The sequence below is a fragment of the Amborella trichopoda genome, chromosome 13 (assembly GCF_054954075.1).
Source record: "Amborella trichopoda isolate Santa Cruz 75 chromosome 13, AtrichopodaSantaCruz75HAP2 v2.0, whole genome shotgun sequence".
Lineage (NCBI taxonomy): Eukaryota > Viridiplantae > Streptophyta > Magnoliopsida > Amborellales > Amborellaceae > Amborella > Amborella trichopoda.
Window position 1 is genome coordinate 6,679,892 of NC_142348.1, and position 15,382 is coordinate 6,695,273.

The 15,382-nt window shown below is 35.8% G+C and overlaps 2 protein-coding genes across 6 annotated transcripts; one reads left to right on the forward strand and one right to left on the reverse strand.

Annotated features, from left to right (window-relative positions):
- Window positions 1-1,122: 1,122 nt before the first annotated feature.
- Window positions 1,123-5,419, forward strand: LOC18423969 (Pentatricopeptide repeat (PPR-like) superfamily protein). Of its 4 annotated transcripts, none has more exons than XM_020676545.2 (3): window positions 1,123-2,474; window positions 3,105-4,752; window positions 4,829-5,419. In XM_020676545.2, the coding sequence occupies exons 1-3, from the start codon at window positions 2,099-2,101 to the stop codon at window positions 4,860-4,862; spliced, it is 2,058 nt and encodes a 685-aa protein (XP_020532204.1). In that variant the 5' UTR covers window positions 1,123-2,098; the 3' UTR covers window positions 4,863-5,419. The 4 variants fall into 4 exon arrangements, with proteins under 4 accessions (XP_020532204.1, XP_020532202.1, XP_020532203.1 ...); XM_088854761.1 differs by having other exon boundaries at window positions 1,757-2,474; window positions 3,100-4,752; XM_020676543.2 differs by having other exon boundaries at window positions 3,105-5,419.
- A 677-nt stretch (window positions 5,420-6,096) lies between these two features.
- RAD51 (RAS associated with diabetes protein 51) lies at window positions 6,097-12,148 on the reverse strand. 2 transcript variants are annotated; one of them, XM_020676199.2, is made up of 9 exons: window positions 11,866-12,148; window positions 10,193-10,337; window positions 9,983-10,093; window positions 9,778-9,869; window positions 9,315-9,409; window positions 9,116-9,229; window positions 8,138-8,267; window positions 7,483-7,604; window positions 6,097-6,626 (listed from the first exon to the last, which is right to left on the reverse strand). In XM_020676199.2, the coding sequence occupies exons 1-9, from the start codon at window positions 11,971-11,973 to the stop codon at window positions 6,620-6,622; spliced, it is 924 nt and encodes a 307-aa protein (XP_020531858.1). In that variant the 5' UTR covers window positions 11,974-12,148; the 3' UTR covers window positions 6,097-6,619. The 2 variants fall into 2 exon arrangements, with proteins under 2 accessions (XP_020531858.1, XP_020531854.1); XM_020676195.2 differs by having other exon boundaries at window positions 6,097-6,694.
- Window positions 12,149-15,382: the final 3,234 nt, after the last annotated feature.

The following is a 15,382-nucleotide window of genomic DNA, read 5'->3' on the forward strand; positions in this document are numbered from 1 at the left end:
GTAAGAGAGAGATTTGAGAGAGAAGTGGTGTGGAGAGAAAGAGATAAAGTTTAGGAGCAGATGGAGATGAAATAGAGATAATGACCGGTAGGAAAGTTGAAAGGGATAGAGATGATTTGTTGGGAGAATTGAGAGAGGTAGAGGGAGAAAGTGTTGAGAAAGATGGGTATGTGGGATTAAAAGTGCTATATAAAATGAGTTAAACATTACGGTAGTTAAAGTACTGTATAAAATGGAAACATTAATTACGGTAAAACGACTACCGTGAAGATTATTTTCGTTAAAAAAAAAACCCTAAAATGAATAAAAATGGTGTACGCGAGATTTTTAAAAATTGGGGTTTTTTCCAATTAAACTAAAATATAAGATTTTTTTTTCCAATTAAGCTAAAATATAAATATATTTGCGATAATTACCCTACAAAATACAACACTTATTCATCCCACTTTCAATATCAACAGCTATACTCTCTAATACTCTTATTTACAATTAAATTTGGAATCATTACATCTCCAGCTAAAGCATCAGGTTCTTTGTTCTTCTATCTCAATTGCTCTCCCTCCCCACATTCTTGAAAGAGGTTTTAATCTCATAATGTGCTCCCTCACCAGCCCCACCTTCCCTCCATAAAAACCACGATAGTAACTTTATAAAGTAAAAGATTGATATGCTCCCATTCTTGTCGCCCCTCTCTACCCCCCACAAAGCATAATAAGAGTAATTTTATAAGGCAAAAGGTTTATATGGTCCTCCCAGTAAAAGCTCCCTGCATTGTTTTTATAAGGCAAAAGTTTGTATACTCCTCCCAGTGTAGTCCCTCTTTAGGTAGAAAGCCCTCTAGGAGTAGTTCTTGGACCCCGAATATGGCGGATGGAACCTCCTCAATTTAGTGACCAGCTTCAATTAAAAAAGTTAAAAGAAGTGTTGAAGTATTTTTTGCCTTAAAAAAGTATCCTCATAAGATTGAACAGACCTAATTTTCGAATGGTCGGATTTAAATGCTGAGAAACTCAAGTCATTTCTCTTTTATTCCAAAGTAAGTAACCATTTAATGATTGTAAAGTAAATCTCAAAATTTTACAGCTTATTTTTTCATTTCGAAAGTGAAGGATACAACCTTTTTTTTTTTTATACAATTGCTATTGTTGTACATTTGCCCACCTACAAAACAAACCTCACTAACCAATACTCGGTTAAATTATCATTTTTTAGGTTTATTCTATTGAACAAACTCAAAGTTTAAAAAAATATCTCGAATTTTATGATACACCCAAGTTATTAAATTTCACATCAAATGATTGTAAATAACTGTGACCTCCTCATACCAAAAGATAAATGGTCTCGTTGTATATAATCTCAATAAGTAATATTGCCTCGATATGAACCAGCCCTTGACTTACTATTAAAAAACCACAGGCCACACATCACACTCACTGGGAAGGTAGAGTAACACATCTCTCTCTTTAAAAAAAAAAAAAAGATGGTATAAAATGAGACTATTAACTTTTAATAAAAGGTGGTCACAATAATCTTGACCATTGGATGTAAAATTGAGTGGCTGTAATTATTCTATTGACCAAACTCAAACTTCAAAATAAATTTTCTCGAATTTTATGATACAAGCTATCAAATTTCACATTAAGTAGTTGTAGGATTTGTGACCACCCAATTTATTTCGTGTACAATAAAAAAAAAAATGGTGTCACAAACTTTATATCTATCCCTTTCGTCTACACACAAGTCAGTTTACAAAATTACTCTGAAAATCAAGAAAACATGGATAAAAATTGTAAAATCTTTTTTCCTGTTTTTTTAACCTTTTTGTGGAGCCTGTACCAAGTCCTGAAAGATTTTCCTAAGGGATAGCGATAGTTTTCCAAGAGGATAACATGAGTTGGGGTTGCTCTTCTTTTCATGTACATTAACTCCACTACCTAAATAGAAATCCATTTAACATATTTCCAAACCAACATTTTAGCAGTTGCTTGTACCTAAAATTCAAGTTTTGATCTCTTCACCAGCTTCCATTGGTACTCCAATTCCATTGTGTTTTGAAGAATGAAGCTCCATTTATAGGTCTTTCATCATAGACAATATAATGGAGATTTTACCTTTGCCTTTCAAGTCCCATACAATCAGAGACCTGCAACTAAACCAGTTGTGCAGTCAAGGCAAGCTCAAAGAAGCCATTAAAGCACTCAACTCCATCCCACAACATGCTTTGGACCCAAGTCCAAGCACCTACATTTCATTGCTCCAAGCTTGTATCGATGCGAATTCAGTCTCTCAAGGGAGAGATATTCATGCCCATATCCCTCTCTCTCTCAAAACCAATCTCTCTCTACAAACCAAGCTTGTTAGCATGTATGCAAAGTGTGGGAGCTTGGACGTGGCACGCCAAGTGTTTGATGAAATTGGAGACAAGAATAGTATTTTCTTGTGGTCGGCCATGATTGCAGGTTATGCGAGGGAAGGTACGTGTATACCTTCTCCTTTCCATTCTCATAAAATAAAATAAATGAATGAATTAAAAGGGCTTTGAATTGTTTAATTATGTTGTAAGTCATTGCTTTGAATTTGCGTTGGGTTTTGAAGAATTACATGCATATATCTAAATCTTTCTCGGACAGTGCATGATGTTTAGGAATGTATCCCATAATGATGGGGACATGGAGCCGATCCCAATTAATTGGAGAAAGGCTTTAATGATGATGACGATCCCGTACTACTACATTTTGATTTCAAATAATACCCTGCCATCTTCTTACCCAATTGAGGTCAGCAATGGACAATTGAGTGTCAATTCTCTGCTCAAAGTCCAACAAATTTATTCACAGGCTGCGAGCAATATTTATCAAACATCTTTCTCAACATTATGTGGTTGAGGAGAGTTAGGGTATTGTTTGAAACTATAGCAGTAGTATACTGACCCATTTCTGTAATGTCTTCCTTGCTCAATGTCCAGGCTTCCTTTTAAAACACAAGTTGCTTCCTTTCAAGAACCGATTTTTTATTTTTATTTTTATTTATTTTTTTGTCAATCTTCTGCTAGTTATCTTTCCCTGATATTATTTTTTCTGCTTTTTTCTTTGATGCAAGGGAAGGCATATGGGAAGAAGTTCTCATGCTTTCCGTCTCTATGCAACAACAAGGTGTCACTCCTGATTGGTTTCTTTTCCCAAAGATTCTACAGGCAATCAATAACTTGGGTCTTTTAGATAAAGGCAAAGAAACCCATTCTTCAGCTATCAGAAAAGGCCATATCCTATCAGTCCATGTAGCTAATTCTTTAGTAGCAATGTATGTAAAATGTGGTGAGTTAAGCTATGCTCGTAAACTCTTTGATGGCATGACTCAAAAAGATTTGGTATCATGGAACTCCATTATCTCTGGGCATTTTAAAAATGGTAATACTGAAGAAGCCATCAATCTCTTCAAGCAAATGCAGGTAGAAGGAATAAAACCAGGCGTAGTCACCTTTAACATTATGATCTCAAGCTATAATCAAATGGGAAACTGCGATTTAGCCTTTGATTTAATGGAAAAAATGCAGTTTTCAGGCATCATTCCTGATGTAGTCACCTGGACTTCGATGATCTCAGGGTTGTCTCAAAATGAAAGAGAAAACCAAGCTTTGCATCTATTTAGAGAGATGAGGTTTGAAGGAATCAAGCCTAATGGAGTCACAGTAGCAAGTGCTTTGAATGCTTGCTCTAATTTGAGATACATCAACTGGGGAGTTGAGATTCATTCTATGGCTGTGAAAGGCGGGTTTGCAGAGGAGTTATTAGTAGGTAATGCCCTGATAGATATGTACTGGAAATGCAGTGACCTAGAAGCTGCAAAGAGGGTTTTTGATAAACTAACTAGGAGAGATGTTTTCACTTATAATTCCATGATTGGAGGTTATGCGCAGTCTGGGTACTGTGGCAAAGCCCATGATCTCTTTATGGAAATGCAAAGCTCGAGTGTCAAGAGAAATACGGTAACATATAATACCATGATCTCAGGACATTTGAAGAATGGCGATGAAGATCAAGCTCTGCAACTCTTTCAGAGAATGGAACTGGAAGGGGTTCTGAGAAATACAGCTTCTTGGAATGCTTTGATTTCTGGGTTTTTGCTTAATGGTCACTGGGAAGAGGCCCTGGGAGTTTTCCGAAAGATGCAAGCTACTCAAATAAGACCCAATTCAGTCACAGTTCTAAGCGTATTGCCTGCTTGTGCCATTTTAATGGCAGCAAAGAAGTTAAGAGAGATTCACTGTTTTGTGATTAAACATCATCTAAAGGCTGAGATCTCTATTGTGAATGCTCTAATAGACACTTATGCCAAGTTGGGTGATATAACCTTTGCCCAAACGTTGTTTGATTCTATGCTAACAAAAGACATTATATCATATAATTCAATTATTTCAGGTTTGGTAATGAATGGCAAGGGCAGAAATGCTATAGACATATTTGAGCAGATGAAGTTACTTAGGATTGCACCAAACCAAAGAACAATTTTGAGTGTGATCAATGCATTTGGGCTAGAAAAGATGGTGCCTGAAGGTGAGAAGTTATTCTCTACCATGGCTGAGGAATTCCAGTTGTTTCCAACCATAGAACATTGCTCAGCCATGGTTGGCCTTTTGGGTAGGGCCCGTTTGCTCAGAGAAGCCATGGATTTCATTGATAATATGCCTCTTGAACCAGATGCCTCAATTTGGTCTGCTTTTCTTTCAGCCTGTAGATGTAATGGCAATATCAGGTTAGCCACCCATGCAATTAAAAAGCTTTTGGAATTAGAACCCGAAGACCCTTTGATTAATCGGATTTTGTCACAGATATATGATGGTTCGAGGTCAAGAAATCATGTGAAGAATCAAGCCATGGTTAAAGCATTCGGGCACACCTGGATTGAAGTAAAGAACTTGGTGCATGAATTTGTTGCAGGGATGGTATCCCTTCCATCCTCAGATTCTCTCTCTATTAAGTTGAAAAGCTTGGCAGAAATATACAAGAGTAAAGGACGCAAGCTTCCTGATGCAGGGTTTCTTCAATTGGAAGAGGAAGAGAAAGAGGAGATTATAGGCACCCACTGTGTGAAGCTGGCCATTACTTTTGGAATCATAAATATACATGCACCCCAAAGCATTCGAGTGGTTAAGAACATTCGGGTGTGTCAGGAGTGTCACGATTTTGCCAAATTTGTCTCCAGAAACTGCAGTCAAGAAATTCTTTTGAAGGATCCAAAGACCCTTCATTGTTTTAAAAATGGACAATGTTCTTGTAAAGACTATTGGTGAATCCAAAGCGTAAGGACTTAGGGCCAAAAGCATCCCATCACTCAAGGTGGTTGTGTTTCTTCGTATTCAATCAGCATATTTGTTACCGAGCAGTTACTCTCGCAGAAATATTTTAAGAATTTGATTTCAGTCTGATGTGACAAGGAACATAAATTGCAATAACTGAAAAGGATATCAATGTCCATAATGATAACATATGACATATTGGGGGCGTGACAATCAGACTTATATATTTATTCTGTTAATGTGAGATTTATAAGGTCATAAATATTGTGGATTTTTAGCATTTCGAAGAAAATTTACAGACATTAGGGTTGCACAAGGGAGAAAAATATTCAATTCTCATTGAATCTGAGAAGTTACTTTTAGAGAATGGAAGTGTTCAAATGGACTTTGAGAAAGAGGCGAGGCTCACAGTGCATTCGATATAGATTGTAATGAGGATGTGCTTCGATAAACTAAAGTTGTGAAATTAACAGAATTTAAAAAGGAATTAGTACTGGAAATGCACCAAAACAGGCAATGCTATTTAGACAGAGGAAAATATATTGTAATCCAATAGAATATAGAAAAAGAAAACCACAGTCCATAGTCTTTTGGGGTCATCAGCATCCAATGAAAGGACTAACAAAAATTGGGAGACTGGGACTCACCAGAAAAGATGAAAAGATGCGACTCTAATGGTGGGTCACACTTTCTCTTCATCTCCAAACATCAATGCATCAGATGGTGATAAACTTCACCGTAGATGTAATAAACTTGTATAGTACAAATAATGCCAAACGTCACTATTCAATATAACGACATTCACAAGCAGTATATTTTCCCATTCCAGATCATTTAATCACTAACAATCCAAAGGTTTAAATTGCTATCCTCTCAAGAGCCCCCATAAACATAAAACAAGCCACATTACGTTGCCACAATCTACACAAAAATCATGATTGTCATATCATTGACAAATATTTGCACTTTTATGAGTGCATTGGAATAAAACCAACAAAAACTTCAAAGCTGTCTGATACTTGACCAAACAAGAAAAAGAGCTACCAGAACCTTCCATTTCTAGAGCTTCTACGGGCAAAAACTGCCTTTCTTACCATGGATCAAAAGAAGTGCTCTATCATAAGTAACATAGCAACATAGCCACATGGAGACACCCAAATGTTTGGCTCTTGGCTGGTATATGAACCAATTAGGACTTGCAATAGACAGGTAAGAGCTTATATTGAAGCTAAGAAGGAAGCAACACTGGAAAATGGATTGATTTACTTGTGGGTTCAGTCCTTAACATCAACAACTCCTTCTGGTGAAATCTGAAAGCGTGCCTCAGCTTCTGCCAAGCAAGGAGAACTTATTACTTTACATATGCGTTCCTCCCCCCTTCCCTTGCGAAAAGCAAGCCTAAAATGAAATTAGAACATCACAACATGATTATAGGCACTAATTTCATTGTAATTACTCCAAAACTCAAACGTCTTTGCAAAGATTAGAATTATGGAAAAACCTTTGTTGTATATGGGTATTTGTGTCAGTGTCAGAAATGGGTATGCTTCATGCCATAAGTAGGATTCGGCATTGGGCAACACGGCTATATCACGAAAAGACAGCCAAATCCAAAAATGTTTTACTAACATTCCATTTCATGATGAGAGGCAAAAAATAATCAATTGTATATTATTGGGCTGGATCTCATATTTTCAAAGTCCCATTGATATTTTCAAAGTACATGTCCACTCAAAAAGAAAAAAAATATCGGCATTAAATGATTTGATCAATAGATTAATATAAAAGGAGAATCCAAAGAATCTGTGTTGGTATGTGTGTCAAAATGGTGTCCAACACGAGTATACTACCAAAACATAAGAATCCATGTGAAAATCAAACAAAAATAAAAGAGGAGATCCTGGGGAATAACCCATAGAAAATGAAATAAACCTCTCTCTCTCTCTCTCTCTCTCTCTCTCTCTCTCTCCTAACCATCAGTCATGCAAGTGTGAAAACATAAAACCATCATCCTGAGTTTTTCAGTGAGATTGATAGTTGAAGAAGCTGCTGAGTCATGTAACAATAAATCAAGACAAAGGTAACAAACAAGAAAAGGCAACTGAGGAAGGATTAGGAAGAAGTGAAAATTACAATCAGCATTGGCTCTGGAACCCAGAAAAATGCATATCAGACAAAGACAATACCTGGTGGTAGAAGCATGTGCCATTATATTCCCACCAATAGGCTTTATTTGTGGCCCAGCGAACATAGCAGACCCGTCCACTTGTGCAACAACTTGATTGGTAAGCACCACAGCTACACCAAACTACATTATACAAAATTATATTAAGATGGATGGAAGACTATTTTGGTGAAAAGTAAACTTAAAAAAAAAAAAAAACTCTCTTAGTTTATCTTGTAGGAAGATTATATTATAATCCAGTGGACACTTTAAAAAAAGGTTGGCCAATGGACTTCACCATCCAGTGAAATGATGGATGGTTATTGAGAAAGAATGCAACCCATCGGTAGAGGACTTATCGCAATGATAGTCCTACACTCCATCCCCATCCATCATTTCCTTGGACACTGATATCCCATGATATATGGTTTTTCCACATCGATTCAAATATAATGTACTTTATGTTTCCTGTTCTTGACCTAACTTATCTATATACTCTACAAGTACAGAGGAAATTCACTGTTTTATTGGAAATTCAGAGCAAAATTTGTATAAATGAAAGCTTGATAGCATCTTAAGGTTTTCCTCTAATCTTATGACAGAAGAAATTGGCCTGCAAGGTTATAAAACATAATTATTGATCAAAAGAAAAGGCTATAAAACAAATTTAAGGTTACCTCGTCTGCCAACTTTTGAAGGCTCCTGAGAAACTTTGCAAGATGCATCTGCCTGGCTGACAGCTCCCCCCTACCTGAGAAATCTGTTCTGTATAGAGCAGTAGCACTGTCCACTATCATAAGAGCAAACCTGTTTAATGTATAACAGTATGTTAAGAAACACATAAAGGACATATAACAGTATATTCAATAACACAGAAGTACATGCATAAAGATTATTTATAACAATATCATTTAAAGGAAAGGCCCAAATTCAGTGAATGCTTCAAAATATTGGCAGATTATTTATAACAATATCATTTAAAGGAAAGGCTCAAATTTAGCAAATGCTTCAAAATATTGGCAGATTCTAAATACCCTTGATATTAAACTTCCAGCCCAAATTTTTGGCAATTTCAACTTAAATTTCAAGTAATTTTTCATGTATTAGACTATCTCCAACATTTTGAACATTCTGAGCTGACTGCTTTATATTGCTTTAGATAGAATAAATATCGACTTTTTGGCAGCACACAAATATCAACTGACATTTTGGTCTCATCCAAGCCAAATTTAACTTGAACAGCATTGTAATGACAGTGATTAGCTCTTGTTTTTCATGCATACCAGGCAACAATAAAAGATATAGGAAAGGAACAATCAAGCCCTCTCATCCAAAACACCTACTTGGAGATGAAAATTGAATGGACAATTTCAGTCCTTGCAAATTTGTATCCAGCCAGTTATGCCATACATTTCTCAGCATTAATCTAATTACATTAATAACAAAAAAAAAATGAACGAGAAAACAGATCACAACTTTACCCGTTAACATGTCAAAAAGAAAAATGTGATATACAATAACTGCCAATCAAAAAAGAACCCTCAAATATCATTTTTACCGAAATGGTGAGTGGTTTAAATATATAGAGAGAAGGAAAGGTAAATCAGCACGTGTTGAAAACGAGTTATGGATACAACAAGATGGTGAATTTTCACCTGGCCTCAACCATCATTGAAGCCGCTTCCAGCAAAAGCCTTGATTGATGATCAGTATTATAGGCTCTAGCATAAGCAACATTCTCCAATACATCAGCACCATTCAAACCAAACCTGCAATTGTAAAAGCATATATCATCAGAAGTACTGGTGGCTTAATGCTCAGGATTCTTTGGCTTTAAATGCATGGTCATCAAACCTCTCTGCTATTTGTAGCAATCTCTGTGGCCTGAAAGTTCCCTCTGCATCAATATACATGGCTTTCCCTTCGCCACCTCCTTGATCCAAAGGAAGCTGAGAAGTTGATATCAAAGTGAGGAAAAGGTTTAATGGAGTGAGACTACATCACTCCATCTAAAGATTTATGAATGGAATCATGTCAACAAAAAAATAGAGGTAGAGAGGGAGGGATAGGAACAGAGAAAGATGGGGAGGTTCATAGCAAATTGGCATAGTGTTCTTCATCCCGAACTCTTAAAGAGTCTAGATTTTAGGGGTTTTGTCATTCAATATAAAAGAAAACAAAGAAGCTAATAAAAAAAAACTGAAAAAGAAGAAGCCACCTTAAAATACAAAATTCTATTCTGATAGCTTATATGTAATCTATGAGAATCATACAAGCACTCTAGAAACGAAGATGTGGTCACCTCGTTTGTACTTACCTGACAAGTAACACATAATGTGTGGCACAACTGTGTCTTTCCAGAGCGAAATTCACCATAAATTTCAGTTATAGATCCAGTTTCAATGCCTCCTGCCCAAGAGCCCATTACATTCGAGTAATTTATATAAAAAAAACAAACTGTCTAGTGCTATATCTGAATTTGTTTGAAGGCTCACATGATCTAAATAAATTTTCTGACTCACCCTCTAAGATCTTATCAAGTTCTCTTGATCCTGAAGTTATTTGAATGATCTCAAGCCGTTGTGCATGGAGTTGGCTGGCACTAGTGAAACCCAATGGAACAAGCTTTGAAGCTATCAAAATCAATTTTAAACAAAAAAAGAAATAAATAACAGTGACAAATCATAAAAATAACGTCGTAAATTACAAGTACACCAGCAACAAGAACATGCCTGCTTCAATAATCTTATCAACTTTTGCATCACTGATTCCTTTAATCTGCAGAAGATCCTTCCTGGGAGAGTAAGCCACAGATTCCACTGTGCATAAACCAGCATCCTTAAGCTTTTTCACATCCAAAGAAGCAATCCCAGATGCCTTGAACATGACAAGAGAAGGAAAAATTAGTTAGATACAGAGAACAAGTGGCAAACTTTGAATCATAAAAATAATAATGCAAATTTATCTGCGGATTAACCAACTTAAAGTGCCATAATTCAATGAAAATAAGACCAGACCCGTGAACCCCAAGGTAAGGTCATCCAAAAGTAAAAAACATCGAAAAAAAAAAAAAAAGAATATGTATTTAATTTTAAGCATCTCAAATTCCATGGAGTGTGGTGTAGACAAAAATTGGCTATATTGTTTTGGGTAAAAGTTTATAATTTTCCAAACAAAAATTGATACTGTAAGAGATAAAAAGGTCTTAAAGTATCATAATGGGGGAAAGCCTACAACATGTGAGCAGGATGCACAGCGCACATGCTCATCCATGGGAAGGAACAAACAGGTTCAAATGAATAAGCATGACTTAATATAAGTTCGTACATACACAAACCAAGACATCTTCTCTCTGTTACACGCAAGCATTCTCAGCCTAATAATTAACATATAAGACATGAGTATCGCATAAGTAGAACCAGAAACTCCCAGAGAATTGAGGAAAATGTATGTTTGAGCATTCCTGTATGATGGAGAAAAAACAATCTTAAAAATCCAAAATTAAAAGAAACCCAAGTGCCAAATGGGGAAAAGTTGAAGCGTATCAGTCCCACTTGAAATTTATGGAATCCATTCATCTCACTAGAAAAATGAAAACTGCAATAAAATGGGTTGCCTTTGTTAATATAATTTTTGGAAATAAGTGCTTGAAAGTGTAGGGAAAACACATGCCAAGTACTGGATCTAGAGCTAACCCCAATTCTTGAAAATGAAGAAATTAGAGAGAGAGGTAGAGATATAGGTCAAGATTAGTCCAGTATTTGAGAATGTAAGAGAAATCCACATCAAATACTTGAATCTGGCAAAACCCAATTCTTAAATATAAATAAATGAAGTAGAAAGAGAAAGAGCAAGCTTTACATCAAGATTAGTCCAGTATTTGGAAATGTGAGAATGACTCAGATCAAATAACGGAACCTGTGTCAGACCCAACTCGTGAATTTAAAGAAATGAAAAAGAAAGAAAGCGTAGAGAGAGAGAGAGAGAGGGAAAGAGACAAACAGAGAATTTTGGGACACGAATACTCCAGTATTTGGAATGTAATAATGATCCACATCAAATACTTGAATTAATTCGAAACCCAACTCTTGAATTTGAAGAAATGAAACACAAGAAGGGCTGAGAGATATAGAGAGAGAGAGAGAGAGAGAGTTTTAGGGAAAATTGGTCCAACATTTGGAATGTGAGAAAGACAGATGGAATACTGGACTCTAGGTCAAAACCCATTTGTTTAAATTGAAGAGAGAGAGAGAGAGAGAGAGAGAAGGAATTTTCAAGCGTTTGGGAATTTGGGAATGACCCAGATGACATACTTCAGCTTGGGTCAAAACCCATTACTGTAAAATTGAAAACAAAAAATGGGGGAGAGAGAGAGTGAGAGAGAAAGATGACAGAGGGGGGGCACCTGGAGCTGTTCAATGGGGAAAGGGCCATGCTGCATGTCTTCTGTTTCATCTGCTTGTTGCTCAGCGAACTTCTGCTGCTTCTGATGCATTTGCTCCATCGCTGCCATCAACAACAAGAGACCCTTTCTTCGCAAAATCCTCAGGAAATAAACACACGACACGATTTCAGACAGCGAGTGCTCCTCTGTGTTTACACTGCACTTTATAAGATGATGTGATATGATATGTGGGCGGGTTAGAGCTGACAGAGAGATTCAATTTTTTTTCAAAATGGACTGTGATGGCGCCAGAAGACATGTGCGCATGACACTTCCCGTGTAAGCTTGGACTGACATCTGGATTAGGGCTTGTTTGTTTTGTATGCAAACTTGCATCATGTTTTCAAGAGATTTGGATATGTCCGATACGGATCGGTTATCGTCATGGCTATTTCGGACCTGCAAATAAAATGGGATCCGGCCATATTGCTATAGTGAATCGCATGTATGACATCACGGATTAGCAAATCACCGAGTCCGTGAAACTAGGGTATTTTAAAAAGAATAATTAAAACTGAAGAAAGTAGCCTAAAAAAAATAGTGAGGATTGAGAATTAGAAAAGTGAAATATATGAATCAGGCCTTGCTCACTAAATGGTGGTGGAAATTAATGAGTGAAGATGGGATATTTTGAAAATATATTTTACAAGCCAAGTATGAGGTGGATAAACATAATTTATAGAGAGGTAATGGGGGAAGGGATAATTTTAAGTCACCGATTTGGAAGGGTATTCTCCAAAATAGGTTTTTCTTTATTGGTGGATGCAAGTGGATTTTGGGTGAAGCGGGGGAAGATATCTTTTTGGCATTGCAAGTGAGTTGGGGATTGCAGCTTGAAATTGGTATATCCGTTAGTGTTTGGGGCAACAAATCAGCAAAATATTTTGGTGTCGCAGTCTTTTGATAGGGAGACAAACGATTGGTCTATTAATTGCAGGTACAACATGGTACCTGATTCGCTATATTCTACATTGCTTAGGGATATCACTGATTTTAGGCCTCACAAGGAGAGTAAATATGAGTTGGTATGGGACGCTGAAAAAGACTGGCATTTTTTCAGTTAAATCAGCATACAATATGTTGTTCCATGACATGATCCGGTGGAGTAAGTTGTTGTTAAAGAGAATTTGGTGCTGGAATGTCTATTTCAAAATTCAAATATTCTTGTAGATTATTTTCCAAGGTAAATCGCTCACTGTTGACAATGTTATAAAAAGGGGGACGGTTTTAATGAATGTATGCATTCTATGTAAGGATAATGATAAAAATGGGGACCATCTTTTCCTTCATTATCCTTTCTCTTCTCATAGTTGGTGTTGGGCCTTTCAAATAATTGGACATATGGTAATAATGCCGAGCAGTCATATGAATATTTTGAGTAATATAGAGTTGGATTCCTTACCAAAGGTGGGCAAAATAATTTGGGAGATGGTAAAAGCAACTGTTATATGGGAGATATAGATAGAGCGTAATAGGATGACTTTTGATAACATAGCTTTGGAAGTAGATTTGGTCAAAATAAAAATCCTGCAATCGGTGTGGAGTTGGTTCTCTATAACAAATGAAGGGTTTGGAGTAACCAAAGTGGATGTGGAGATTAATCCGCATAACTTGATGCTTCATAATGTGTCAAAGGTCAAACCAAAAGGCAGATGGACCCCTCATGTTATCATGAGTATCAAACTTAATTTGGTGAGAGCTCTTAGGAAATCCAAACCGTTATAGGTTTGGAGGAATTTTGCGTGGTGCTGATGGAGAGGTGTTATTTTGTTTTGTTGGATCATGTGGGGAGGCAATGGCTAATGAGGTGGAATTGGCTACATTGGAATGTGGAATTTGGCTTCTACAGTAGAAAAACATCAGGATGCCATGTTTTGTGGAGGGAGATTCATTGAATGTGATTAATTGGCGTAAAAAGATGTCCAGGCCGTCTTGGAGGTTGAGGAGGAAACAACTAGATACTATGGATATGTGCAATGATCTACAAATATGTTTTCAATATGTGTATAGGGAAGCTAATGACATTGTTAACGGCTTGACAAAACGAGGGGGTTCTTTGCATCAGGTAGTTATTTCAGATGTTTTTCCTTTCTGGCTGGTTGTAACCTTTGATTGATTAATAAAGCATAAGTAACATTGTCAAAAAAAAAAAAAAAGTGTTGGAAAGCCTTTAAAACAATCATATTGTCGTTGTGGATGCGAAAACATTAGAATTTAGATCTCTAAAAATAGTGTCTATTGTAATATATTATCTAGACTATCTATGTTCATAGATCCACAAGTTCTATACCCTTTTTTGAGCTAAATTTTTTATAATCAAGTAGATTTTAGAGCCATGTTAGATATTCTTATAAAGGTGAGGCCCTAAACAATCAAATTAAGGTGTGCCTCATAAATTCGCTAGAAGGGGGTCTTTCAATACCCAAAAATCCTCACATCGATCATTTCAACTTTAAGATATATTAACATAAGAAAAAATAGATTTCAAGTATTGAAAATAATGCATATTGTAATGCAATTTTGGACAATCAATTTTCAAGTGTTCATAATTATGATAGATCTACACTATTTTTGAAGCTTTAAATTTTATAATTAGAGGTGATTCAGGCCATTATAAAATTTTATAGTACTGAAACGACATCGTCCGACACTATTTGAATGTGCGCCTTACTTTGATTGTTTAGGGCATCGGCCTTATACAAACCACAACCTATTTTTTTATGGAAAATGGTTTGATAGGGCTGCAGCCCTATCATAATAACTAAAACCTCACCTCATAATTCATCGAAAATTGCAATTCAAGTATTCAAAAACCTTTAAATTGATTATCTTAGATTGAATATTGTGGTTGTAAAAAACAATTAGGATTTCAAATTCTAAAAATACTATATATTGTAACAAATTATCTAGACTGTTTATTTTGCCCTAAAAAGGAGTGTTCAAAGATCCGTAAGATCTGTAATATTCTTTGAGTTTCAAAATTTATTATCGGTGTTGAAAATTGATTTTAAAGCAATTTCTGTTGCCGAATATGCTTTTCAGACAAAAATTTGAGATAAGACTTTATTTTGTTTTCATAAACCCTTGGGTTTATAGAAACAATTTTTTATACCTGAATTATTTTCCAAACAAGCTTTCGAGATGAAACTTTATTATTCCTTTTTTTTTTTTGGGTGCAGCTGGCATCAGATGCATCCGTAGGTGTAGAGGTAAGGTGCACCTTCAAATTTTATCATGGTATATAATTTTGATGTAAAATGTTATTAGGATTATCTCAAAACCTATTTTTATATTTAATTATAAAATTTTAAATATAAAAACTAGTTAAAATCAAATAGATCTATAAACATAAAAAAATCTTGAAAATAAATGGTGTAGATAATATGTTGTAAAATGGAGAGACAATCATTTAATTTTTCATAATCATACATCTCGACATCTCGATAATCAAACAATTTTTCAACATTAAAACTATCCT